We start from the raw sequence: 27,497 nt of genomic DNA, 5'->3' as shown, positions 1-27,497 counted from the left end.
CAGTCCAAGTAACACAAGTCTAGGGCAGTCGGGAGGGCTCTAAAGGCAGGCTATAGCTGCTAAAATCCGATTATGAAGTGAACAGTTGGCCCCTGCATGGCAGCACTCTCTTGGGAGGTTATGGAACCTTTGGGATATGCACCCTAACCCTAAACACAGGTCACTGAGGGGACCTTTGGAAGGTATGTCCACTCCAGTTCTGGTCTAAAGGTCTCTGCTTCCTGATCCGGGACGATGATGAAACGCCACATGTGGTCAGTTACATGTAGCAACATTGTGACAAAATACCCTCATGGGACAGGACATCTGGTTCATAGTGAGGAGGGTACAGCTTATCTTAGTGGGGAGGCCAAACCAGCAGGAGGCTGAGGCGTCAGGTCACATTGCAACCACATCCAGGAAGCAGAGAGATGAACACTGGTGCCCTGCCCACTTTCACCACGACCCCAGCCCCAGGGATTATGCTGCCCACATATAGAATGGGCCTCCCATGTCAATTAAGCTAATCTAGAAATGCCCTCATAGTATCTGTCTCCTGAGTGAGTCTAGATGCTGTCATTGTAATATCACCCTCCACACCACACAAGCTCCCACAATTGCAGATGGAGCCCCTGTCAACACTGAGTCAAATACCCTCCTTCCCTAAGGCTGCTTCTGTTGGGCATTCATTCTGCTGCAGCAACAAGAAAAGCAACCAAAAAAAAAAAAACAAAAAAAAACAACCAAACAACAACAACAACAACAACACAAAGTATGACGTACTCACGAGTCCATGCTGACAAACGTCAGTTCGGGGCGGGGGTTGGGGAGCAAGGCTCACACTGAGGTTTCAGTGGCTGAAGAGGTGACATCCTGAGGCAGGCAAACACAATGTCCACCCCTTGAGTGTGAGCTGTGTAGGACTGAGCTGATGGAGGACTCACCCAGTGAACACCAGCCCGGCTTACTCAGGTCTACCCACTGCAGCCTTAGTGACCGAAGCTTGATCTTTGGACATCTCACTGTGGGTTGGCGGGGGTGGGGGTGGGGTGGGAGAGAGCCTGAGCCCTCCCAGCTTCCTTAGAGCCTTTTGTCCTGGACTTAAAGAGCTCTGAAGCCATGTTGGTGATCAGGGGCAGCGGTTAGGTGTGAGCTAGCTCTTAAACTAGACAGTAACACTTTTATCCCACCCACTTTCCCCAGTCCTTGGACAGTGGGTAAGCCTGGGTTTCCAGAAGGCCAACGCTAGCCTTTAGTCCACCTTTGTTCAAATCCAAACACTCAAGCTCAACCCTGAGCTGTGCATGGACTTCTAAAAGAGAAAGAAAGGAAGAAAGAAAGAGAGGGAAGGAGGGAGGGAGAGGGGGAGAGAAAGAGAAAGAAAGAAAAAAAGAAAAAAGAAAGATGAAGAGGGAAGGAGGGAGGGAAGGAGGAATGGAGGGAAGGAGGGAGAGGGGGGGGGGTCTTGTGTGTGTGAGAAACGCCCACAGTATGGGGCCTGGCTTGACACACAAACAGGGCGGGACTTCACCCTCCACTCAGACCCTTCCATAGAGGCTTTCGAGTGGTCCACAGATGGCACAGCTGCCCCCTGAAGGCCAATTCCTGGCTGGGGGAGGCGACTGTGAGAACAGAGAGAACTTGAAGGTGGAGCGAGAGCGGCCCAAGCCACAGATGGGAAGGGCGCTGGGTTGTGAGGCTTTCGCCACACTGGACACCTTTCACACACCCTCACATGTGCTCACCGCCCGCTCCACGGTCCCCTCCGCATCTTTACATATTTCAGAGACACTGAGAAGCAGCTATGAAGAGGGCGCTCATCACCCTTCTGCCTACCCACGTGTCCCCAGGGCACCTTGGGCCGCTGGTTTCTTACAGAAAGCACAAAACCGCCTCTTTCACCCCAAACCACTTCTCTTGGCCTGACGCCAAGTCTAATATGAACTGCAATCGTCTATACACCAAAAGCCCATGGGGGCACAAGAGGGTCCCACCCCTCAGTCGACTCTGTTACCGCCCCACTCACCTCCTCAGCCTCCTCCCTTTGCTCCCTGTCCGCCTCTCAGCTTCCCTCAGGCTGCGTGGTAACACAACAGGAAGTTCGCTCCTGGGAGCAGTGGCCAGTAGCAGCAGCCACATTCACCTCTGTAGTGCCTAGCACCTTCCTCCGTCCAGGCACTGGCCTGCACCCATGCGGCGCCTCTTCATACCTGAGGCGCCTGATGGGGCCCCAGGGTTTTACTAGACAGAGCTCATCCCTTTTGCAACTCTGAGACCCTCTGGATTTGTTTGGTTTGGTTTTGTTTGGTGTTTCGAGACAAGGTTTCTCTGTGTAGCCCTAGCTGTCCTGGACTCACTCTGAAGATCAGGCTGGCCTCAAACTCAGAAATCCACCTGCCTCTGTCTCCCAAGTGCTGGGATTAAAGGCGTGCGCCACCACGGCCTGGTGACCCTCTGGATTTGTCAGTGCCCCACTGGGGCTTTTGATAACTTCTTTCTTACAAGGTCACGTTCCCTCAGCAGCACCCTCTGCACAGTGAAAATGGTGTCTTTTCACAGTTCAGTGTCTCCCACCTGCCTGGCCTGGGGTTATTTGTCAGGACCTAGCCCAGAAGCAGGCGTGTGGCACTTAGCACCTGAGCTGAGGGACTAACTGAATGCTCAAGTGGATGCCATCCTTGTCACTTCGTGACTGTGACACAAGCAACTCCTGATGCCAAAGCCCTGCCCACTCCTCTCATGCCCATATTTGGACATGGTACAGGTCCTAACTGGCCATGGTCTGTGAGGTCCTGGTCCTCTTTGACTTCATAATTCCCAGGGGCCACTAGTATCTATAAGAGGAAGAGGGTGCTGGCTCCCTAGCCACAGCCCACAAAATTCCACCTGCTCACAGGTTGGCTGGCTCAACCCAGGTGGTGCCCCCTGCTCTGAGCCAGCTCCAGGCCAAGCCAGCACCATGGCCAGATACCGATGCTGCCGCAGTAAAAGCAGGAGTAGATGCCGCCGCCGCAGGCGAAGATGTCGCAGCAGACGGAGGAGGCGATGCTGCCGGCGGAGGAGGCGAAGTAAGCAGAGGGCTGGCCTGGGCTAAGTCAGAGGGAGGGAGGGAGCGAGGGGTGCAGGAATTGGGCACAGCCCGGGAGTCCCTCTCACCACTTTTCTTACCTTTCTAGGGTGCTGCCGCCGCCGCCGCTCATACACCATAAGGTGTAAAAGATACTAGATGAACAGAATAGCAAGTCCACCAAAACTCCTGCCTGAGAATTTTACCAGACTTCAAGAGCATCTCGCCACATCTTGAAAATTGCCACCGTCCGATGAAAAACAGGAGCCTGCTAAGGAACAATGCCACCTGTCAATAAATGTTGAAAACTCATTCCTATTCCTGCCTCTTGGTCCTTGGGCTCGGGGAGGGGTGTGCAGGTGTGTGTGGTAAGGGGACATGACTGGTCAAACGGGAAGGGCTTCAAAAGGAATTCTCAATATGGACTACCCAGCCACCTGTACAGATGCCGCCCAGAAAGGCGTAGGAAAGACATGAGTCTGAGGGCCTCTGTGCACAGATGCACGAGGTTTCACCAATGGCAGACATGAGAGCTACCCACCCTGAGGGGTCTCAAGCCCCAACCAACAGAAAGCCTGTCAAAAAGTCAGGCAGGTCAAATGCCATTCTAACTGCCTTGAGACATAGGCCACACCTGAGCTTCTTGAGACAGAAGGCTACCTGGTCAGAAGCTGGGTATGGTGGTTTCAATCCTTGGCCGGCCAGGGAGTAGTGGCACTATAAGGTGTGGTCTTGTTGGAGTAGGTGTGTCACTGTGGGGATGGGCTTAGAGCATCCTCCTAGCTGCCTGAGGATGCCTGTCTCCTGTCTTCGGAACAAGATGTAAAACCCTCTGCTTCGCCAGTACCAATCCGGCCTGGATGATGCTGTGCTTCCTACCATGGTAATGGACTGAACCTTTGAAACTGTAAGCCACCCCCGGTGAAATGTTATCCGTATTGGGTCATGGTGTCTCTTCACAGCAATGCAAACACTAAGTTGGTACTGGGAGTGGGGCGTTGCTGTGATAGGCCTGACCAGTTTTTGTTTGGAGGACTGTGGATTTGGGGCTTTGGATTATAAAAGCAGGGGAATGCTTTGAAGAGGAACAGGCCATCCTAGAAGGAAGATGGAAGATAGTGGTGCTGAGGGTGATTTGTACTGTGGATTTTGGTAAAGAATGTGGCTGCTTTTTGCCTTGTCTGAAGAGTCTGCCTGAGGTTAAGGTAAAGAGACTAATTTCATCGAGAAAGGAAGCCTCAGAAAAAAAGCCCGTCATTAGACTTTTCCCTCTGGTTTACTCTCATGAAGACCATTCTGATCGAGCATGGCAAACTTAAAGAAAAACACAAAATGTATGGTGCAAAGGGTAAAGGGGCACCAGGAAGTAACATGAAGCTGAGTCCTGCTTTCGAGGAGACAGACAAGGGGGTGGTGAGTTCAGGACAAGATCCTAGCCTATGCTTGTGTGTGCTGTTGAACAAGGTTAGATGTTATTACCTGGTTATTTTCATTTTGACTTTTAATCTGGAAGGATTTATAATCCAGAAATGGAGGGCACACTTATGATCTAGAGCTTGAAGCTGGAAGACACACTATTTTTTTTTGTTTGTTTGTTTTTTGAGACAGGGTTTCTCTGTGTAGCCCTGGCTGTCCTGGAATTTACTTTGTAGAAATCCGCTTGCCTCTGCCTCCCAAGTGCTGGGATTAAAGGGGTGTGCCACCACTGCCCAGCCAGACTTATTTTAAATTATCTTATGTATTCTGTAGCTATGTGCTGTCTTTAGACACACCGGAAGAGGGCATCATATGTCATTACAAATGGTTGTGAGCCACCATGTAGTTCCTGGGAATTGAACTCAGGTTCTCTGGAAGAGCAGTGCTCCGCTGAGCCATCTCTCCAACCTGACTTTTTTTTTTTTTTAAAGATTTATTTATTATATCTAAGCACACTGTAGCTATCTTCAGACAGTACCAGAAGTGAGCCACCATGTGGTTGCTGGGATTTGAACTCAGGACCTTGGGAAGAGCAGTCAGTGCTCTTACCTGCTGAGCCATCTCTCCAGCCCTTGACAGACTTTTTTGATCTAGATCTTGAACAGTTACCACGAAGCGCGGAGGCCCAGGCGTGGTGGTGCACACCTTTAATCCAAGATGAAAAAGGCAAGCAGATCTCTGAGTTTAAGGCCAGCCTGGGACAGAGCAAGTTTGAAGTGAAGAAAAACTTAAGTCCAAGCATGGTGGGAATGTGTACTGGTTTTGAAGGCATGAAACAGCAGCTGGGGCTCAGCACTGTGAGAGGCCAGGGAAGGCCATTGATGAAGGTGCAGCCTCATTTGCAGTTGATGGCAGAGGACTGAAGGGGTCATACTTGATAAGGTGAGGTTTAGCACCATGAAGCGATCCTATGAGAGGCTATTGGTGAAACCTAGTTGCAGTGAAAAACCCCAGCGTGTTGGAGATGCCATCACCATGGGATGGCCACCAAGAACAGCAGCAGCAGTGGAGTGGTGTCAACCAGAGCCTACAGTGCTACAGAGGAGCTGGAGAAGTGGCCCGAGCCCTTTAGAGGAAGCCAGAAGATCGTGTGTAGATCCCAGACACTAGAGCAAGTAACAGTGAAGTTGTTTTGGAGACCTCAGCAGCTTAGAGATGTCAGAGTTGTGAGAGACGTGCTGAGGAAAGCTGCTAAGGCAGTGGAGCCAGCCCGAGAGGACAGGGTTTGCTGCTGCTGAATCCAGATCTACCAACATCAGTCTGCAGGGATGGAGGGAGCCTTAGATCTGAAGAGAGCTTTGATTTCAAGCATGGAGATGCAGTCTGGAGTTTGTATAGCTGGTTTTTGGTTTTGCTTTGGGTCAGGGTTTTTCTTACTATGAAATTTTGGAATGGTAATGTATATCCTGTGATTGGGAGGTAGGTGATTTGCTTTTTGATTTTGAGTTTATAGGGGATTACAGTTAGCAGATTGCATGAATCTTGGAGACTTTGGATTTTTTTTTTTCCCGAGACAGGGTTTCTCTGTGTAGCCCTGGCTGTCCTGGATCTCACTCAGTAGACCAGGCTGGCCTCGAACTCAGGAATCCGCCTGCCTCTGCCTCTCAAGTGCTGGGATTACAGTTGTGTGCCACCATCGCCCGGCTGACTTTGGACTTTTAACATTGTTGAGGCTATTATAGACTATGGAACCTTTGGTGTTTAGGGGGTGTGGCCTTGTTGGAGGAAGTGTGCCACTGTGGGAATGGGTTTAAAGACTCCTAGCTGCCTCAGGATGCCTGGTTTCTCCTGCTTGCCTTTGGATTAAGATGAACTCTCAGCTCCAGCACCAAGTCAGCCTGGATGCTGTCATGCTTCCCACCATAATGGACTGAATCTCTGAAACTGTAAGCCAGCCCCAATTAAATGTTTGCCCTTGTAAGAGTTGCCTTGGTCACGGTGTATCTTCAATGAAAACCCTAAGAAAGTGGGGTGTCCACGACTTGGAGCCCTTGACTCAGTCCTGTGCATGTGCCTAGAACCAAATTGTGTTTCTCACGATAGCCCAATGGCCACAGCAACAAATCAAACTTTATCTTCCAGCAAGAGCAGCCATCTACTGGGCCCTCTGCACTCTTCCATAAACTAAAATTACTAGGCTGTGTAGCCAAGGATACTGTGTACCTTTTGTGCCTAGTTTAGATGCAGTTAAGCTAGGCACACACTACCAACTGCTCATTGTCCTGTCATGGTGACAGGCTCAGATTCAATAATTATGAGGGACTGTGTCCCTCTGCCCCACTCCTACCAAAACCACCATGTTGGGTCAAAATTGTATATATACATACAAAGTACAAAACCTGTGAGCTTCATTAATATGTACAACTTTTTCCCCTGTTGGGTAGAGCCCAGACCCTTGCATATATATTGTTTTGAGAGTTGAGAGGCTTGTAGAAATCAACAAATGTAGAAATCAGACATGCCTCAGGATAGGTGGTGACTCATGCCTTTGGGAAGTAGGGCAGACGTGGTCTACCAAGCAAAGATCCAAGACTGCCAGTTAAACTGAATGCTGGCCCTACTTGCTCCTTATCTGTGCCTCAGTTTCCCCCATGGGAAGATATGTGGCATTGTCCATGTCAATAGTAAAGTGTGTGTCTTTAGTGCACATGGAGCAAGGGGGAAGCTTTGTCCAGTGCCTGGCAGGATGGCAACACAGACTGGCCAACCAAGGCCGGCCTATATCTCCAACACTGCGTGCTCAGGGCACAGTAACACACACGTGTAATCCCAGCCCTTGGGAGGTGAAGGGGACAGGGTTAGAAGTTCAAGGTCATCCTTCGAAGTGTGAGGCCATCTCACATTAAATAAGTCAGCATGCTAACAAGGGCTTCAAGGCAAGATGAGTAACTTGGCCCCAGCTCCCAACCGGCCAGCCAGCGCTGCAAACCCTGTGCCGCCCTCACAGAGGGGACTGGGCAGGGTGGGACCAGTCAATCAGGGGTGGGCCGACAGGTCACAGTGGGGTTCACCTTTATATATGAGCCCTCTGAGAGCCCCCCACACCAGACCATCATCACCACCAAGAGCAGGTGGGCAGGCTTCCGTCCCTCCTCCTCCAATCCAGGTCAGCTGCAGCCTCAGCCCAGAGCCTCCTGATCTCCTGGTACTATGGTTCGCTACCGAATGAGGAGCCCCAGTGAGGGTCCGCACCAGGGGCCTGGGCAAGACCATGAACGCGAGGAGCAGGGGCAGGGGCAGGGGCTGAGCCCAGAGCGCGTGGAGGACTATGGGAGGACACACAGGGGCCACCACCACCACAGACACAGGCGCTGCTCTCGTAAAAGGCTGCATAGGATCCACAGGAGGCGTCGGTCATGCAGAAGGCGGAGGAGACACTCCTGCCATCACAGGAGGCGGCATCGCAGAGGTGAGCACCCACAGGCCCAGCCCCTGGCCACGTGTGCCGTCCCTCAGGGCAGGGGCGCTCCTATCTAAACCCTGCGGCCTGCCAGGCAGCCTAGCGAACCTCAACTTTTCTTTTCCACAGGCTGCAGAAGATCCCGAAGGAGGAGGAGATGCAGGTGCAGGAAATGCAGGAGGCACCATCACTAAGCCTCCCCAGGCCTGTCCATTCTGCCTGGTTAAGGAAGTCACCTGCCCAAGGAATAGTCACCTGCCCAAGCAACGTCACGTGAGGCCACAACACCATTCCATGTTGATATCTGAGCCCTGAGCTGCCAAGGAGCCACGAGATCTGAGTAATGAGCAAAGCCACCTGCCAAATAAAGCTTGACACGAGACTCACTGAGTGCTGCCTTCTTTCCACGACCGCCGTGGGCCTGGGGGAGGGGAACGGGGAATGCGGTCCACTCCGACAGTGACCTCAACTATGGAGAGGTGGCCAAACTGGCCAAGCCCGAGCATCCTTAACTACCAATATTTAAGGCAGTGTGAACTGAACATGTAGAGAATGAAGAGCTGGAATGAGGTGGCCTAGCGGGGTGGGGTGAGAGGGGGCGTGGCGTGGCGTGGCGTGGCGTGGCGGGGCGTGGTGTGGTGTGGCGGGGCTGGGGCTGGACTGAGACCTGGAAGTGTTCATCTTCCCATCACACACTAGGCACACAGTTCATGAGTTCCATAGTCAATACTTGTTCAGCCCCTGCCCTCTGCAACTTCACCCCAATCATCCCGGAATTCTCCACGCCATCTGGGCCCGGAAAATGTCAGCGTAGCTCCAAATTCTAGGATGGGGGAGGGTGGTGCCTCGGAGCCTTTGTGAGGTCAGCGCCACACCCACCAGCCTCACACCCTCTCACTGCCCACGCTGCCTCCCTCCTAGTCCAGAGAGACAGGAGTGGGCGATGGGTTCCCGCTGTGCCAAGCTCAGCACCGGCCACGGCCCGGCCCAGAACACGGGTCACAGCCGTGGTCACGAGTCCTCCATGAAGAAGCTCGTGGCCTGTGTGAGTCAAGACAACTTCTCCCTGTCATCGGAGGGCGAGGAAGAGGAGGAAGATGAGGAGGAAGAGGAGGAGGATGAGGAGGAAGAGGAGGAGGAGCAGATCCCGGTGAAAGGCAAGCTGCTGCTGCTGGAGTCCGAGAAGCAAGAGCGCGCCGAGGATGGCGAGGCCCAGCCGAGCCCGGAGCCCAAGCAGACGCACTCCTGACCCACACGAGGCCTGCCCGGCAAGGGTGCCCATTGCCATGCCAGAGGAGGAGGACATTCAGAAAAGAATAAAGAGTCTCCATGGAACTCTCCCGGCCTCCCTCTTTCCCTTGATGTGCGCCCGCCTGCGTGTGTGTGCGTGTGTGCGTGTGTGTGTGTGTGTGTGTGTCTGTGTGTGTGTGTGAGCATGCCTGCTGCTGCACCCAGGGCAGGGAGCACAGGTGCCTGGCTGGCTGCCTCTGTAGACTGAGATATGTCAGTCTAGATCCAGGCTCTATGTTGCATTGGGTGGGCTAGAACAGAGATGAGGCAGTCTCCTGCCTCATCTTCTGAACAAGTGAGGTTGTGGCTATAGGTCCAGGTCCTGGCTCCATCTCCTATTAACTCCTATTCAAGAGAGACAGCAAGTGGCTTGTGGGTAGTACATGGGAGGAGGGAGGGATGGAAGGCCCTCTTAGCCCTTGGCTTTCACCCACCCTGCCACCGAGGCTGCCTCCAGAGCCTGGTCCATCACTGGGATCGGGGAAGTGGAACCCAGTGGCCGTCCTCAGGGGAGGGACAAGGAACACGACGAATGAATACCCAAGGTCTACAAGTGGGTTTGGAGGAGGCTGGTAGGGCACTAAGTTCCTTTAGGGTACTATAACAAGATAGGCCAGAGAGAGACCAAATATGTCTTTCGAGTGTGGCCAGTTCTCCCCAGGAGCTGCAGAGGCCTCAGGGCTGGCTTGTAGCACAAGCACAGAGCTTGTGGTTTTGGTGTGCTGCCCCCACAAGGGGGGCATCCCTGTGTGGATGTGCCACCAGCCACTGCTCCAGAAACTTTGGGCTTATGGCTACAGCAACCCAACCTGTACATCCAACCCAGAGCGAGCCTTGTACACGACAGGCAGGCTGTTGAGAACACTTGCCAGTGGATGTGAAGGCCTGCTCAGCTATGGTCCAGCATAGTACCATAATTCTTCAAAGGCTCTATCTGTGCTGTTAGGATGTGGACACAGATCTTGGGGAGGGGAAGCTACCATTCTGTCAGCCAGTGGGGGAACATCCAAGACGCTCCAAAGCTGGCTGCAAAGGATGAACAGAGCAGGCAGGCCTCATTAAATCAGGCATTTTCACAATGGGCCAACGGGCATGTTTATTATCAACTGAACTTAGAACTGGAATCCCAGAACTCTGGAGAAGATTCATTGAGCTGAGACTGTCTCAGCAGGTAAAGGTGTCATCAAGCTGAGTTCAAGGAGAGAAACCACTCCTGAGAGTTGTCTTCTGGAAACACACACACACACACACACACACACACACACACACACAGAGCCTGAAGGCTCATGCCGGTGTTGAGAGGCAGCCCCTTCAGGAGCACTGAAACTTGGCGAGGGCCATGCAGGCAGGATCGTCTCCACATGAGTGTCAGAGTGATCACAGGTGGTTCTAGCAAAACACAACTCTGACCTTTCCTTTTCCAGCCTGGGTACTGAAGCAAAGACCACCAGGGCTGAAGGCATCCCCGACTGAGCATGGGGGTCATGTAAGACTGAGGGAGCCCACAGGAGGAACCCAGGATCAGACTTCAGTTCTGGGAACCCGACCCTCAACCTCCCGGCTGCAGGCCTTTGGTCTAAGATGCTATCCAGTCAGAGCACACTGGCTCACTGCCCACACACTGACTATACTTCCTATGGTAGGCCAGGCACTAGGTGGCCGGGTAGAAAACAGAACTCTGCAGCTGTCTTGAGGCCTTCGAGCACGGACTGCAGGCTGATCTTTAGCTAACCTCATGACATAAATCCTGTTAATACTCCTGGTGTCGATGTCACCGTGAGGAGGGTACCGTTATTTAGTTGGGAGGACTGGAATAGAAAGAAGGGTTGGAGAGATAGCTCAGCGGTTAAGAGCACCGACTGCTCTTCCCAAGGTACTGAGTTCAAATCCCAGCAACCACATGGTGGCTCAAAACCATCTGTAATGAGATCTGACTCCCTCTTCTGGAGTGTTTGAAGACAGCTACAGTATATGTAAATCTAATAAATAAAATAAATCTTTAAAAAAAACAAAGAAAGAGAGAAGGGACACACAAGGTTGAAACAAGGAAGCAACAGCTCTGAGATGTGGGCTCAGCACAATCTGACCTGACCCACAGGACCCTAAAAGCTGCCCCGCCCTGGGCGAGGGTGAGGGTCAAGGCTTTGCCATACCTGTCACCCTCTGTGGCCTGTGCCATCATAATCGGCCCAGCTATATAACTAGGGGCTGTGGGGACTCCCCAAAGCCGGGCCTGCTGGGAGAAGAGGAGGAGGAAGAAGTCTCTGCCCCTCCAAGTGTGGCCTCCCATGGACACCAAGATGCAGAGCCTTCCCACCACTCATCCCCACCCGCACAGCTCCTCTCGGCCTCAAAGTCACACCAATAACCAGTGCACCTGCAGCCACCACTGCCGGAGCTGCAGCCAGGCAGGCCACCCGAGCTCCAGTTCTAGTCCCAGCCCTGGCCCGCCGATGAAGCACCCCAAGCCATCCATGCACTCTCGACACTCACCTTCGAGACCAAGCCACCGTGGCAGCTGCCCCAAGAACAGGAAGAGCCTGGAAGGGAAAGTGAGCAAGAGAAAGGCGGTCAGGAGGCGGAAGCGGACCCACAGAGCTAAGAGGCGTAGCTCAGGTACCTGCCCAGCCGGGTAGTGCAAGCACAGGGACAAGGGAACACAGGCAGGGCTGCCGGGGAGCTCAGCCGGCTCACCTGAGCTACAAGCATTAAATTGGTTTCTAGAGAGTGGAATGGACTGGGGGGGGGGGGAAATCAGGGGGGAGTCGGGGGAGCAGACAGATATTAAAGGTCCCGTTCCTGTCTTCTAGGACGAAGATACAAGTGACAGAGTCCAGGATGTTCCTGTGTCCGTTTGATCCCAAAAGGAGATAGCCATCACTAGGGGAATGTTGGGATGATGATGTCACAGGAACACGTCACTGCAGCAATTTCTATGCAACATGGATTAAAGCTTGTACCCTGGAAGACTATCCTTGAGTCAGCAGTTTCTTTTTTAAAGTTTTATATATATATGAGGACACTGCCGTTGTCTTCAGATTCCATTACAGATGGTTTTGAGTCACCATGTGGTTGCTGGGAACTGAACTCAGGACCTCTAGTAGAGCAGTCCGTGCTCTTAGCCGCTGAGCCATCTTTCCAGCCAGAGTCCAGCCAGTTTTTTAAATAAAGCATTCCTATCTATAAGGGATGCCTGCACACATGTGTACACAGTGCAGACATGACAGCAGGGTGGCAGAGCTTGGCTAACAAACCAGGTTCAGGGAACTGAACAAGTACTTCCCAGAACTTTCCCAGAACTGGGAAAGGCTATCTACCTCATGGAACAATCACCCAGCCCCTCCCTTTCTCCCACTGTCATTGGCACTTTCAAAATCACACATGGGCAGTGGGCAGGACTTCCCAGAAGGATATTGTGAATGCTGGAAAAGGTGGCTTACAGGCCAGGCTATGGGATCAGGTCTTGCAGCCAAGCCTGCAGGACCCTACAGTGGCAGCGGCTGTACAGCAGGCACTGGGCTCTCTGGACCCCTGGGGGTCAGGAAGCAGCTTTACTGCTCAGCCTGCTTCCTTTTCCACAACTTCAGAAACGGAAACTAAGTTCACCCTGTACTTTGGATGGAAGGGTTATATCAGTGGGGCAGTATTCAGTGGGAGGAGCCAAGCCTCTGACTAAAGACCATCATTGGAATGTGATGGATGGGAGAGGGCTAGCCAGGGGAGTGGCGAGGGGACACACCCTCAGAATGAGGGTAGCACTCCTGGAGGTAGAGGCCTGGAGCCATCTGTTATGTATAGGGTTCTGCCAAGAGCCGGGCAGGGAGCCAGCCTAGCCTTGCCAAGTCCCAAGGGGATACTGTACCCCAAGAAGTTTCCCTCACACTTTGCTTGGGCTGGGAGCACAGGCTGGGGATGCCATTCACCTGCCCAGTACTACTAAAATAGGCTTGTACAAGGTCCTGTGTTCAGTCCCCAACACTGCAAAAACCAAGCACGGTGATGCACGCCAGGATCACCTGAAGGCCAACCTAGGCTATGAGAGGCAGTGCTACTCTCAAACAGGGAACACAGAACCTGGGCTCTAGCCACTGCCTACCACAGCTGCCTCACCCCCAGGCCAGCCCTGTTCAGCATCTGACGGGAGCAGAGGCCTCACTAGTGACCTACCAGCTCCAGCCACACAGAGCACAAGGCAAGCTCGGTTGTGCTTAGAAGGAAATGTGGAGCTCTGGGCTCACAGCCTGGGGAAATCGAGGCAGGGAGACCAGGAGACTTGGCTTGGCAGCAAACAAACCTGTAGAGGGCAGTGTGCGTCACTGAGCACAGGCAAGCTTGCACGGGAACTTCACCCGCCTTCATTCATAAACAGTCAGGCACCCACTCCTGGCCTTTCAGGACAAACTGAATCACGAAACCACAGTGTCCTAATGATAGGTCTGACCACCTGGGTCCCAAGCCAAGGTGTGCACGGGGCATGGGAGCCCTTGTGCAGGTAGATGCTTGTTGGAGCCTTGACAGGGTCTGTAAGATTGAGAGACTAGGAAGGCAAAGTTTACATTTTTTTTTCCCCGTTTGGAATCACAGCCCCGCCCGGGGCCTCAGTTTCTCCGGCTGCCCACGTAGTAGGAGTGCAGAGAGTGTGAGTCCAGGCCCTGGGGACCCAACCCAACCCCGCCCGGTTTCCGAGGAACTCAGCCGGGAGCGGGGGGCGCCCCTCCCGCACGGCCTTAGGCTTCCTTTGAAGCCTCTGCGGTCAGGCCACCGCTTCCTGGGAAGCCCAAGCCAAGGCCAGGCCGAATGGCCAACGGGAGGGGCCGCACGCGGTTCTGGAGGAGGGCGGCGGCCCCACAGGTCTTCAGGACTGGCCTGCCGGGCTCCAAGAAGGATCGGGATTGCCAAGGCCTTCGGGTCTTGGGTAGGAAGGAGCTGCTTGGGGGCGACACAGGGTCCAGGCGAGGCGGAGCCCTAACCAGGAGAATACAGACACTCGGAGGGGAGGAGACGTGTCAGCCCCGCGCTAGCATCCCACTCGGCGGGCTGCGATGTGGGGAGAAAGTAGAGCAAAAAAGAGCGGGCACCAGGTCCTAAGCATCCCAGGCACGGAACAGAGGATTCCGGGTGGAGTCAGAACCCCAGAGGCCCCAGTCAGGAAAGGTGCGAGCAGAAACTGAGGGGGACGGTTTCCAGGGAGAGCGGCAGGAGAACCCGAAAGACTTGCCGGAAAGAGAAACCGAAAGCGGGGGTGGGCGGGACCGCTGGGCGGGGCCTCCTTGGCTTAAGAGCCTGATGCAGGGGCGGGCAGCAGCAGAGAGAACTGCGGCCGTGGCAGCTGCACGGCTCCCCCGGCCCCGGAGCATGCGCGACAGCCGCCCCGGAGCCCCCAGCCGCGGCGCCCCGCGTCCCGCCGCCAGGTGAGCCGAGGCAGCTGCGAAGGAGCAAGCGGGAGGGAATGGGAGGAAGGGGAGCAGAGCCCGGCAGGACTAGCCTGGCAGACTGTATGGCGGGGTCGTGGATGCCACGCCTCTGGCGCCCGCCCCACCGGCTCGCCCAGGCGGCCCCTCGCGCGCGCGGGGCTCGGTCAGTCCCTCCTCTCCTCCCCTGAGCCCAGATCATGCGCCCGGGTTCCAGTCCCCGGCGTGGCCAGTAGGCGGCAGCCGCGAGGCGGCAAGCCACCAGCGGGGACGACCGGGAGTCGGGCCCCTCTCCACGCCCCCTTCTCCACGCGCGCAGGGAGGCAGGGCTCCACCGCCAGTCTGGAAGGGTTCCACATACAGGAACGGCCTACTTCGCAGATGAGCCCACCGAGGCTCAGGTTCCGGGCGGATTCTGCGTGCCGCCCTCGCTCCTTGGGGTCCGTTGGCCGGCCTGTGCCACCTGGACGCCAGGCTCACTGCCTCTGTCTCCCCCATCAGCGCAGCCCCGGACGCTATGGCCCACCCCTCCAGCTGGCCCCTCGAGTAGGATGGTAGCACGCAACCAGGTGGCAGCCGACAATGCGATCTCCCCGGCAGCAGAGCCCCGACGGCGGCCAGAGCCCACCTCGTCCTCGTCTTCGTCCTCGCCAGCGGCCCCCGTGCGTCCCCGGCCCTGCCCGGCGGTCCCGGCCCCGGCCCCGGGCGACACTCACTTCCGCACCTTCCGCTCTCACTCCGATTACCGGCGCATCACGCGTACCAGCGCGCTCCTGGACGCCTGCGGCTTCTACTGGGGACCCCTGAGCGTGCACGGGGCGCACGAACGACTGCGTGCCGAGCCCGTGGGCACCTTCTTGGTGCGCGACAGTCGTCAACGGAACTGCTTTTTCGCGCTCAGCGTGAAGATGGCTTCGGGCCCCACGAGCATCCGCGTGCACTTCCAGGCTGGCCGCTTCCACCTGGACGGCAGCCGCGAGACCTTCGATTGCCTCTTCGAGCTGCTGGAGCACTACGTGGCGGCGCCCCGCCGCATGTTGGGGGCCCCGCTGCGCCAGCGCCGCGTGCGGCCGCTGCAGGAGCTGTGTCGCCAGCGCATCGTGGCTGCCGTGGGTCGCGAGAACCTGGCGCGCATCCCTCTTAACCCGGTACTCCGTGACTACCTGAGCTCCTTTCCCTTCCAGATCTGACCGGCTACCGCCGTGCCCGCAGCATTAAGTGGGGGCGCTTTATTATTTCTTATTATTAATTATTTTTTTCTGGAACCACGTGGGAGCCCTCCCTGCCTGGGTCGGAGGGAGTGGGTGTGGAGGGTGAGATGCCTCCCACTTCTGGTTGGAGACCTCATCCCGCCTCTGGGGGGGCCTCCCCTCCTGGTGCTCCCTCCGGGTCCCCCTGGTTGTAGCAGCTTGTGTCTGGGGCCAGGACCAGAACTCCACTCCTACCTCTCCATGTTTACATATTCCCAGTATCTTTGCACAAACCAGGGGTCGGGGAGGGTCTCTGGCTTCATTTTTCTGCTGTGCAGAATATCCTATTTTATATTTTTACAGCCAGTTTAGGTAATAAACTTTATTATGAAAGTTTTTTTTTAAGAAACAAAGATTTCTACAGCGTATGCTTTGGCCAAACATCCTGGGTTGGAAGCGGGGTATACAGATTGACTTTATTGAAGTCTTGGGGATGCTGGGTGGGGCATCATGCACAGCTCCACCCACAGTGCTGGGGACCAAACTTCCAGACTAGTTTTGGTTTATGACAGGGAAGATGGCCGCCCCAGTCTGAGCTATCCGTGTCTGGTCTCTGTGATCGAGTCCTACAGGGACAGCCCCTTTACATTGAATACTGTGCTACCCCCAGTATACAGAGGAGGAAACAGAGAGAGAGGGGTAGTTGCTGCCAGGCCATTCCTGGACTGGAGAGGTGGGACTTTGAGCTGTCCCTCCTGCATCAATTTGAAATGGATGACAGAGAGGAAACTTCTTTGCTTCTCTGACCACAAGTACTTCCAGGAAGAGGGTGGGGCAGAGCGGCCAGGGCTCACCAAGTTTTTGGAAGGAGTGGCGGTTCTGCAAGCCATCAAGTATTTCAGAGGGGATGATGAGCCACGCTGGCTTGACTCTCGCTCCTCTCCCCACTTTGCCTTGTGGTCTGTGGTGGCAGGGGCCTGGGTGCTGTGTTGGTGGCTTGGGCAATTCCCTTAGTCTCTCTGGGCCTCTGAAAGCAATGGTGCTGTCAGGAGCCCAGGCTGGAAGAGCTGGTCCAGGACACATGTGGGGCACTGGAAAGGACCCCCGCACTGGCTCCGAGACAGACAGCCGGGTAGGAAAGTGGGCCGAACTGCTTGCTGGTCATTGGGGTTTTAAGGAACGGTGTGGGCGTACCCCATATCATCTTCATGACTTCGGTGACTCCTGCAGCCTGGGACATGCTTCTCTTAGCTTTCCTCATGCTTAGTATCATGTTCAGAGGAAGCAGCTGCTCTGGGCTTTCTCTGGAGCTTTCAAAGGCCAGGGCTGTACTGCCCAGGGGAGCCAGTCCTTCAGGGAGGTGGGCTGAGGGCATGTCCTGCTCCTCCTCTTTTCCTCCTTGTTTAGTCCCACACCTGCCGTGGGAATGAATGAGGTTTTCCTCTTGCTGCTTTTTAGTCTAGCAGGGCAAAGGGCAGCGGCTTGGTGAGAATACCGGTGGTACCTTGCAGATCCCCCGAGCAAGAACTTCCAGGAGGGCCCAGCTGCCTGGGAAGACCTGCCTGGAGTTAAGCCCCTGCCTTTGGGAAACAGGCTGGCCAGAGGGCAAAGAAGAGCTCCCATGGGGTGAGGCCTCACTGCTGCCTGGCTTGTACTGGTACTCACCAGTTCCAGGTCACCTCTAATACAGTCACTGTCTGCCTGGGCCTTCTATTGGCACCGCGGCACTGTGAAACGGTGATGCCAGGCCCTCCTTCAGTCATAGGTGAACAGACAAGCTGTTTTACAGCATGCCAGGGGGATTTCCTGATCTGAAAAAAAGTCGGCAGGTCCTGTGTTGTTCACATGCATCTAAATCCCAGACCGGCTCTTCTGTAAAACCCTGAGGTAGAGCAGCTAGGAACAGAGGCTCCCGTCACACTCCCCGGAGCTGGCCCCTTCTTCCCTTTATGAGTCATTTTAAAAAAAAATCCATCTTGACATATGGAAGGTGACCTAAAAGCCCCTGGGAGCTGCACTTCAGTGTCTGTGTCTGTGGCCCTGTGGCTTCCCGTGGGGGGGGGAGGGGGCGGGGGGGGGGCAACGACAGATTCTCTCTCTGGCCTCAAACCTCAGCTTCATGATTCAGCAGAGCTTACGTCAGTGCACAGGAATGAAAAGTGAGAGGAGGGCTCACGTAGGGGACCAGGTGGGGTGCGGGGCTGGCTGACTGGGAAAGGAACAGGGCTGCTGCACACAGGCACACGCACACACATGCACACACACACACATGCACTCTTGTGTGAGACCAGCCCAAAAGCCACCACAGCTGGCAACCGTGGTCCTTGTTTACTGAGGAAGAGGCTCAGGCCTTGGGGGAAGGCCTGTCCTGTTTTCAGCAAGATGAATATTTTTTTTCTATTGGTTTTTCGAGACAGGGTTTCTTTGTATCCCTGGCTATCCTTGAACTTACTCTGTAGACCAGGCTGGCTTCAAAGTCCACCTGCCTCTGCTTCCTGAGTGTGTCCCCCCACTCCTGTGAGAGTACATTGCTAGGCTCCCTCACCCCTGTTCCCGTAAGCTCTCCGCCTGGGGTTGGAGGTTAGTTAGTCGTGGAATGGGCAGGCCAGCCTCTTCTGCAGGGTGTCCAACATAAAGCACTTAGCACAGAAGCACTAATCTCTACAGCAAGTACGCAGCAAAGGACATTTAAAGAGTTCAAAGCCCACCTGGGCTACACAGTGGGAAATCAGCTCTGCCTGTCTCAGATGTTATTCTAAGCCCCGGGAACCCAGTTTCTGGGCTCTGTTCTCATGGAGGATAACAGACAAATAGAAAGGAACAATACTCTAAGAAGGGGCAGTGTTCAGAGGAAAACTAACAGCGGTTGGATAGTGGGGAGCACTGGAAGAAGTCAGAATGGCCACCCAGGATGGCACTGAGGTTGCCCTTGGAGTAACATTCGAGCCAAAGAGGAAGGATGAGGAGAAGGCATAGTGGGTGGAGGCAGAGGCTGGGCAGAGGTAGGGGCAGATCGCAGGGACTGGCTCTGCTCGTCACAGTTCTCCAGAAGACAGGGAAGGCTGTACTGAGCTATGCAGGGCCTCAGAGGTCTTAGTGAGGGGTTGTATAGGGAACCTGGCGACTCGGTGTTGGGACCTGGTTCTCCGACCTTTGGGAGAGGGGCTGTCTGATAACACAGGTTTGGGCTTCCTGCCTCTGTGGGTCATTCCCAGTCAGACTTCTGTTCCAATAGGCTAACAGCAAGGAGAAACAAAAGGCCAAGCCCCATCACAGGCCAGTCGTGGGCAGGCCTCTCTTTTGTGTGGCTGCTCCATACCCCCTACATCTGGGCAGCAGTTGGCTAAGCCTCCCACAGACGTCATCCAGAAAAAGTACGTAGACTAACAAGTGGGCTCAGCCTGGTTCTGGGCGACACTCATTGTTCCTCAAAGGACAGCAGAGCCCAGTCTGGCTTAAGCCCCAGGCCTGATGGCAACCATGGGCTCCAGTGGCTAGGGTGCTGATACACCACCACATCTTCCCTCCTGTCCAGCCCTCGCATACAGGATGGGCTAGCAGGCAGCACCAGGCTGTTCTGCCACGCCCAACAGGCTCAAAGCCTTTGGTCCAGGGCCCACCAGCTCCTGTTCCCCAGCCTTCGTGTTTTCTGTGGCAGTTTGTAAGGTGTCGTTAGGAGGGGCAGGCCGGGGCTAAGCAGAGCATTGGTCTGGGCCAGTTCTGTTTGGGGCTGGGCACTGCACTTCGATGACAGCACAGAACTTTCAGGGCTGCGCTGGGCTCTGCCCAGCCCTGCTGGCTCCCTTCACCAGTGGCTCCCTGAGGTCACACCAGGTCACAGTGACAACAGCCATCCTGTCCACACCCCCTTTATTATGTATTGGTGCATGTGAGTGCCAGTGCCCTGGAGGACAAAAGATGGTGTTGGATGCCCTGGAGTTGAAAAGCAGACAGCTGTGAGCCACTGGTGTGGGTACTGGGATTCGAACTCGGGTTGTCCTACTGCCCCCCTCCTTCCCCCGAGTGGCTGGAGTAAATCATTGATCAAAAGCAACTTAGAGGAAGAATGGATTGATTTCATCGCTCCGATCACAGTGCACCACTGAGTAGACCTGGAGGGAGGAAATGAAGCAGAAGTGATGGAGGGTACTGTTTACTGCTTTGCTCGGTGCTCTCTCTCTCTCTCTCTCCCCCTCCCTCTCTCCCTCCTTTCCTTCTCCCTCCCCCCTCCATAAATATATATACACTACCTGCCCAGGAGTTGGCACCGCCCACAGTGGGCTGGGCCCTTCTGCATCATCATTAATCAAACTCCCCTGACAGATACACCCACAGGCTAATCTTCAGTTAATGTCCCCTCTTCCCAGGTAACTGATTTGTGTCAAGCTGACAAAAGCTGACTAGTACATGGAAGAACAGATGGCTTTTAACCACCAAGCCATCTCTCCAGCCCCTACCCTCTTTTTAAAAAAAAGTTATGGTTTTGGTTTTTCGAGACAGAGTTTCTTTGTATACACTTGGATGTCCTGCAACTCGATCTGTAGACCAAGCTGGCCACAAACTTAGGAGGATCCATCCACCTGCCTCCGCCTCCCAAGTGCTGGGATTGAAGCATGCGCCACCACTGCCCCCTCTAGCTGTCTTTTAAAGACAGGGTTTCCCTAGGTCTCCACTGTGGTTCTAAGTTGGCCAGGAACTGGCTATGTAGCCTAGGCTATATAAACTCATCCTTCCCACTCAGCCTTCAAGTGCTAGAATTACAGGCTACCATGCCCTGCTCACCCCCTCGTTCAGTCCTCAGAGATTCAGCAGTGTTCCCACCACTCTCTAGGTCCTCCTGATCCTTGCCTCACCAGGCATGCAGGGTCTCAACCCTTTCCCCTCCCCTGCAAATGAGTCTGCTTGCCTCCCAGATAAAAAGACACCTGCAAAGTGTTCGGCCTAGTCTTGCTATGTAGCCAAGGATGATCTTGAACTCATAATCCTCCTCCTTAGCCCCTTGGGTTCTGAGGTCACCAATGTGTGCCACCACACCTGGCCTTGTGTGCTTTAGGTCAACCCCATTTATTGGCTACCTACTAGGCACGAGGCCTGACCCAGCTTCCATTGTGAAGAAACAGGCAAGGAAGGGCTGAGAAATGGCCCTGTTTTGATGGGCTGACACATGGGCTGGGCCTAGATGTTTCTGATGCTTCTGATATTATCCTACTGACTACAAGTAATACCGGGTTGAGGATTTATACTGGGGTGGCCACAGACCACAGACCCTACCTCTCTAGCCTGCGCCTTTCCCACAATGCAGGGTCAGGAGGCCAACACAGGTTGGTGTGAGGGGATAGGGATTTTACCTGCAAGGCTCTGTAGGATCAAGCCTGGGAAAGCTTCCAGATCAGAATGGACCATGGGGGCGGGAGGACTGGAGAGGCCCCAGGTGTAGACGGGGATGAGCTAGAACCTAGGAAACATGGAGCAGTTTAGTCCCTATGAGTGCAAAGCCTGAAAGGGTGACAGAAAAGATTGGTCGTACCTGGGAACCTGTGGGTAACCCATACACTCCCTTCCACAGTTGGGGGAAGCCAGGAGACAAGCTGAAGGAGAAGAGGGGGTGGGGCTTGGCTGACTCAGTCTGCAAGGCCCCTGCCCAATGACATTGTACTCTAGGAGACAGCCCAGGGGGACAGAGAGCCAGAACCTGGGCCTTGGACTTGGCTTTGAGTCCTGGCTCTGTCAACTGAGGGCCTATGGTGGCCTCATTCATAAAACCAGGATCAGGCTCAATTAGCATATTGTCTCTGCCCTGTCTTACAGAGGTCACAGGCATTGAGCAAATGAAAAGCAAACTCCCCGAAGCCCCAAATCCAGGGGCCCTAATAATAACAATCACTGTGCCTTGTGCCAGCTGCCCTGACTTCAACTGAATCAGTAAGCCCAGGCTCCTCCTGGCCTCCTCACTGGCTGATTGGGGCAGTGACAGCCAGCTCAGTCTTGGCAACTGATTTCTAGATGTGAGGCATTGCTCTAAGCTCTGTGCTCATAGGAGCACAGAGTTCCACACCATCCTCACAAGAGCAGCGTGGAGCAGATCTAATCAGAGCGCGAACCTCAGAGAACCAGATCAGGCCCAATGCCACACCCCAGGCTGCTGGGTCTAACTCCTGCTTTTCTCCCAATCCTTCATGTTAACTTCTAAGCATCCATGGGCTCCACTTGGGCTATTTGACCAAGTTCCAGTCATTCCATTACTCGTGTGTGTGTGTGTGTGTGTGTGTGTGTGTGTGTGTGTGTGTGTGTAGGTGCACACTTGCCCGCTTGCAGATGTACATCAGGTCTCTCTCCTCAATCATTCTCCATCTTACTTTTTGAGATATAGTCTCTTGCTGAACTTGGAGTTCACATTCCCCACTAGACTGGCCGGCCATCAAGCCCAGGGTCTACCAGACTCTTTCCTCCAGTGCTGGGGGAGCAGACGGGTGCTGCTTATTTGTGGGTGCTAGGAATTCAAACTCAGGTCTGCATGTTGCACCATCATTTGCCATGGTGTTGTAAAGTTCTGCTGAAAAAGTTGGCTCTGTTGTGTCTGAATGAGACGTGGAGTGAGTGCCGCCAGCCCCGCCCTTGACCCAACCTTGCCTGGCAAGTCCTGTTACTGTCTGTTTCACAGACAGAGGTGCTGAGGCCGTGAGAGGCCGACGTCCCTACAAGCTTCACAGCCCGTGTATAAAGAAGAGAAGATATTGACAAGTGCCAGAGTGGCCAGGCGGTGGTGGCGCACGCCTGGAATCCCAGCACTTGGGAGGCAGAGGCAGGTGGATTTCTGAGTTCGAGTCCAGCCTGGTCTACAGAGTGAGTTCCAGGACAGCCAGGGCTACACAGAGAAACCCTGTCTTGAAAACAAACAAACACTAGTGCCAGAGACCTAGGGATTGTGGGTTTTGTGCTTTGAGACATAGTCTCAGGTGACACAGAATGGCCTTGAAATTACTCCCGTAGACCAGGCTGGTTGTGAACACCTGATTCTCCGGCCTCTACATCCAATGCTGAGGGTCACTGGCTCACACCTCCACATCCATCTAGAGAGCTGTTTAAGACACAGTTGAGTCACTGCCCGAGATGAGCAGAAAATGGGTGGAAATGGGAGACCGGTGGCAGAGATCGTCTAATGGGTAAGGTGCTTACTGTGTAAGCATGCACATCTGGATTGGTGAGACTGGTCTAGTCAGTTAGTAGGCTCCACGTTCAAGGAGAGACCCTGTCTCAAAAAATATAAAGTAGAGAATGACTGAAGAAGAGACCTAATGTTGACCTTTGCCCTCTACATAAGTGTACAGAGAGAGAAAGGAGACACACACACACACATACACACACACACACACACACACACACACACGGAGGAAGGGAGGGGAGGGGAGAGGAGAGAGGAGAGGAGAAAGAAAAGAGGAGGAGAGGAGAGGGAGCCAGAGATGGAGATGGGGGAGAGAGCGAGGATTCCGGAGTGGGTGGAGAATCCATGGAGACTCCGCCTGCCTCCTGGGAGATGAGACAGGGTCACACCAATCTCACAAAGCCCAGGGGAACTAAAGCAGCCAGGAGTGTTGTGTCACAGAATTGTGCCCAGGACGTAGCTCTGTGTAGGGCTAGCCAGGGCCTTCCTTCCTCACCTCTTGCGTGAACCACTGAAAATGAAGTGTGGCCTGGGCTCCATCTGTCTGTCTCACCTTGGCCAAGTCCCCTCCCCACTAGCCTGGTGACAGTAAAGACCACAGTTTCCAGAAGGTGGTTTGAAATAAAAGTCTAGGGGTGGGGGGTAAGAGGGGCCCCAGCCAGATGGGTAGTGTGTGGGTCAGAGAGTGACAGTTATCTGAGGGCCCTTGCGATGCAGGCAAGAGCAGGATAGCGTGGGGGAGGGGAAGGCTGAGGCTTGGGCGAGCGTGAAGACCTGACCTGCGATGGGTCACCTCTTTCCACACACACATTGCACATGAATGCTGCCAGCTGCTGAAAACCCAGCCCTGCCTGGCAGATGCAGTTATTGTCCATTTTACAGATGAGGACAATGGGGCCGGGAAGCTATGTCCTCTCCATGCTCTACAGCAAATCTGCACAGTAGACAGAACATTTCTGCCCAGTGAGCTGCCCCAGAGCCCTCCAGTGGTGAGTGCTACCAGGAAGCCCAAATAGGGCCCCATTTCATGGGATCTGAGATCTTCCCAAACTGGCCCTGTGTCCATTCCTGCCCTGTCCCCACCACTCCTGTCCTGTCCCCACCATTCCTGCCCTGTCCCCACCACTCCTGCCCTGTCCCCTCCATTCCTGCCCTGTCCCCACCATTCCTGCCCTGTCCCCACCACTCCTGCCCTGTCCCCTCCATTCCTGCCCTGTCCCCTCCATTCCTGTCCTGTCCCCACCATTCTTGCCCTGTCCCCACCATTCCTGCCCTGTCCCCTCCACTCCTGCCCTGTCCCCACCATTCCTGCCCTGTCCCCACCATTCCTGCCCTGTCCCCACCACTCCTGCCCTGTCCCCTCCATTCCTGCCCTGTCCCCACCATTCCTGCCCTGTCCCCACCACTCCTGCCCTGTCCCCACCACTCCTGCCCTGTCCCCACCACTCCTGCCCTGTCCCCACCATTCCTGCCCTGTCCCCACCACTCCTGCCCTGTCCCCTCCATTCCTGCCCTGTCCCCACCATTCCTGCCCTGTCCCCACCATTCCTGCCCTGTCCCCTCCATTCCTGCCCTGTCCCCTCCATTCCTGCCCTGTCCCCTCCATTCTTGCCTTGTCCCCACCATTCCTGCCCTGTCCCCACCATTCCTGCCCTGTCCCCACCATTCCTGCCCTGTCCGCACCATTCCTGCCCTGTCCCCACCATTCCTGCCCTGTCCCCACCATTCCTGCCCTGTCCCCACCACTCCTGCCCTGGTTCTCTGACTCATCACTGCCAGGCTCTCCTGGGGCAGCACTCTAAGCAGCTTTGAGCTTTCCGAGGAAAGCCTTTGTGTGTCTTTCCTCTTTCCTTGGAAAACATGCTTACTTAACCTTGGTGCCTCAGTTTTCCTAGCAAAGTGTGAGATAAGAGAGACACCCACATTAATACCTGTAAAGGCCTTAAAAGTAAGCCAAGTGCAAAGAAAGTCCTCTGGAGATAAGATAGAAAAAACTCCACACTGGATTTAAAAGAAAAGTTAAACTGAAGACAGAAGTGGAAATGGAGGGGGGAGGGAGGGAGGGATGCCGGGGAGGGGGGCGGGGAGGACAGTGGATGAAGAAGACTTTGATAGCCCAAGGTCAGGCGTCAGGTTAGGCTTAGGATGCACAGATGTTCCCTTGCCGATTAAATGCTTATTTTAATGTGTATTCAGGGGAACATCACCTTGAATCTGAGACGCAATCTGTTATTGCCTGGGAGTTCCCCCAGCACCTCTTGATCTGGGGCAGGGCTCCAGGTGAAACACACCGGAGAGTGTGTGAGCGAGAGGCAGGGGGATCCGAGGTTTGTTTGTTTCTCTCTTTTCTTTTCTTTTCTTTTCTTTTCTTTTCTTTTCTTTTCTTTTCTTTTCTTTTCTTTTCTTTTCTCTTCTTTTCTTTTCTTTTTTCTTTTCTTTTTCTTTCTTCTTTCTTTCTTTCTTTCTTTCTTTCTTTCTTTCTTTCTTTCTTTCTTTCTTTTTTTTTTTTTTTGAGACAGAGTTTCTCTGTGTAGCCCTGGCAGTCCTGGAACTCCTTCTGTAGACCAGGGGTTGACCTTGAAATCAGAGAGAGCCACCTGCCTCTGCCTCCCGAGGGCTGAGATGAAAGTCCTTCAACACCAACGTTATCCTTAGTTTCTGGTAAATTTGATGTCAGTCTGGGCTGCAAGCAACTCTATCTCAAAAAACAAACACACAAAACCGGCTTCTCTGAGTAATGAAGTTTGTGAAATCTGGGACAGAGAAGAGGGGTGGGGAGACCGAGACGCGTGGGGGCGGGAGATCAAGAGAGTCAGAAGGGAGGGGGCCAGAGCGAAGAAGGATAGAGAATTCAGGAAAGGAAGCGCGGGAAAGAAGCAGAAAGGGGGAGGAGGGGGAGACAGGGAGAGAGAGGGAACTGAAGAAGGAAAAACTTCAGATAAAGCCTGGGGCACAGCGGTGGTGGCGCCCCACAGTGGTGGTGGCGCCCCACAGTGGCGGTGGCGGCAGGGGGGTGAGGGCGTGAATAAATGAAGGATGAGCCCGACTGATGGGGCACAGATAAGACAAAGGGCAAACAGATAAGGGACTTAGCGGTGTCAACCAGTCCACAGTCCCAGCCCCCAGTGCCTGGTTCTGGGCTGTGTGGCGACCATTACAGCTGTCTAGGCCCTGGCCTGGCCCAGGTCCAGAAGAGTCTGTTGTCTGCAGCCTTGATCCCTCAAAGCAGCAGATCGCACTGCACTTCCAGTCACGGAGTCTGGGCACCTGCTCTCTTTTGACCCCTGAAAACTGAAAGCAAAAGCTGTCCTGGGAGCCTTGCCTAGACCTTCCTGTCCCTTGGCTGGTTTCTTAGAAATCAGCTGCCCCTGCTAGCCTGGGCTTCCTCCCCAGCCCAGTCCCCTCTTCCTGGCAGGCATCTGGGTGCCAACAATGAGGGGCAGAGGTTACTGCTGGGGTGACTGTTGGTCCTCAGCAAGCTTAGAGGACAAATGTTCATCCCCAAATGCCTCCTCCAAGCCTCCTGTGTGCCAGTCGCAGGAAACCCGAGTGAGTCAGTCACAGGGTTGGAGGGGAACAACCTAGGCGTGGTCTGGGACCACCAAGTCTGGCCCCCAAGGTACCTAGGAAGCATGGGATGGTTGGACAGCAGAAACTTAGGCGCCAGTACTGTGTCTTCATCACCTGGCATTTAGCTCTGCGGAACACTGGCTGCCTGTGCTGTCATGGTCCCGAATGAAGCCAATCAGAGCTCTCATGCCCTAGTCAGAGTGGACTCAGGCCGGGCGAATGGGAAGGCTCCCTGGCATAGTCTTCTCGTGTTGGCTTCATCTTGTTTCACTTGTCTGGTGGGCTGGTTACAATGGGTGGGGGATGATGGGCCCATTTCTCTGTCAGTAACCCTGAGGCTAAACTGTGCCCATCTAGTTACTGAATACCTTGAACACTTTTCCAGAGAGGTGTCTAGACACTTAGATTTGTCCCAACCAGGCTTAAGCATTCTTTGGGTAGAGGGAAAGGTACTGGACTGGTATGTGGTCTAACCTCTGGTCTTACATAGTCCAGACTGGCCTTGAACTCTCTCTGGAGCAGAGGGTGACCTTGAAGTCCTGATCCTCCTGTTTCCACTTGCAGAGTACCGGGACTAGTCGTTCTGCCATGCTGTGTTTATGTGGTGACTAGGACCCCAGATTTCACTCATGCTGAGAGGGCGCTGAGAGGGCCCCACCCTCAGTGCCCCTGCTGAGAATCCCAACAGCAGGCAGGAGCGAGGGGTACAAGTCCAGCGGTGCCTGACTGCCCTTGACATCCGTGTCCCGTGCATCATCTCTTCTGTTGCATACGTTAGTCTTAGCAATGTTTCTGCCCCTCAAACGCCTGTAGACTCGTCACAGAGCAGTAGGGGCAGCCGTCAGGCCTGGGGGGAATGGAGACCAAGGCAGGAGCCAGAGTCTGTGGCCCACTCAGCAAGGCTGCTGCAGCCAGGACACACACTCTGACTTTTGCCGGGGCCGGGGCTAGG

At 54.4% G+C, this 27,497-nt stretch overlaps 3 protein-coding genes across 3 annotated transcripts; all 3 read left to right on the top strand.

Annotated features, from left to right (window-relative positions):
* The first annotated feature begins 7,672 nt into the window (after window positions 1-7,672).
* On the top strand, window positions 7,673-8,116 carry LOC127693275 (protamine-2). Its single transcript, XM_052193946.1, has 2 exons — window positions 7,673-7,931; window positions 8,052-8,116. The coding sequence occupies exons 1-2, from the start codon at window positions 7,673-7,675 to the stop codon at window positions 8,114-8,116; spliced, it is 324 nt and encodes a 107-aa protein (XP_052049906.1).
* A 749-nt stretch (window positions 8,117-8,865) lies between these two features.
* On the top strand, window positions 8,866-9,171 carry Prm3 (protamine 3). The gene has a single exon (XM_052194605.1). The coding sequence runs from the start codon at window positions 8,866-8,868 to the stop codon at window positions 9,169-9,171; it is 306 nt and encodes a 101-aa protein (XP_052050565.1).
* Window positions 9,172-14,508: 5,337 nt separating this feature from the next.
* Socs1 (suppressor of cytokine signaling 1) lies at window positions 14,509-16,215 on the top strand. Its single transcript, XM_052197042.1, has 2 exons — window positions 14,509-14,623; window positions 15,125-16,215. The coding sequence occupies exon 2, from the start codon at window positions 15,175-15,177 to the stop codon at window positions 15,811-15,813; it is 639 nt and encodes a 212-aa protein (XP_052053002.1). The 5' UTR covers window positions 14,509-14,623; window positions 15,125-15,174; the 3' UTR covers window positions 15,814-16,215.
* The last annotated feature ends 11,282 nt before the right edge of the window (window positions 16,216-27,497 follow it).

This window comes from Apodemus sylvaticus, chromosome 10 (assembly GCF_947179515.1).
Source record: "Apodemus sylvaticus chromosome 10, mApoSyl1.1, whole genome shotgun sequence".
Lineage (NCBI taxonomy): Eukaryota > Metazoa > Chordata > Mammalia > Rodentia > Muridae > Apodemus > Apodemus sylvaticus.
This window is presented reverse-complemented; position numbering and strand designations above follow the sequence as displayed.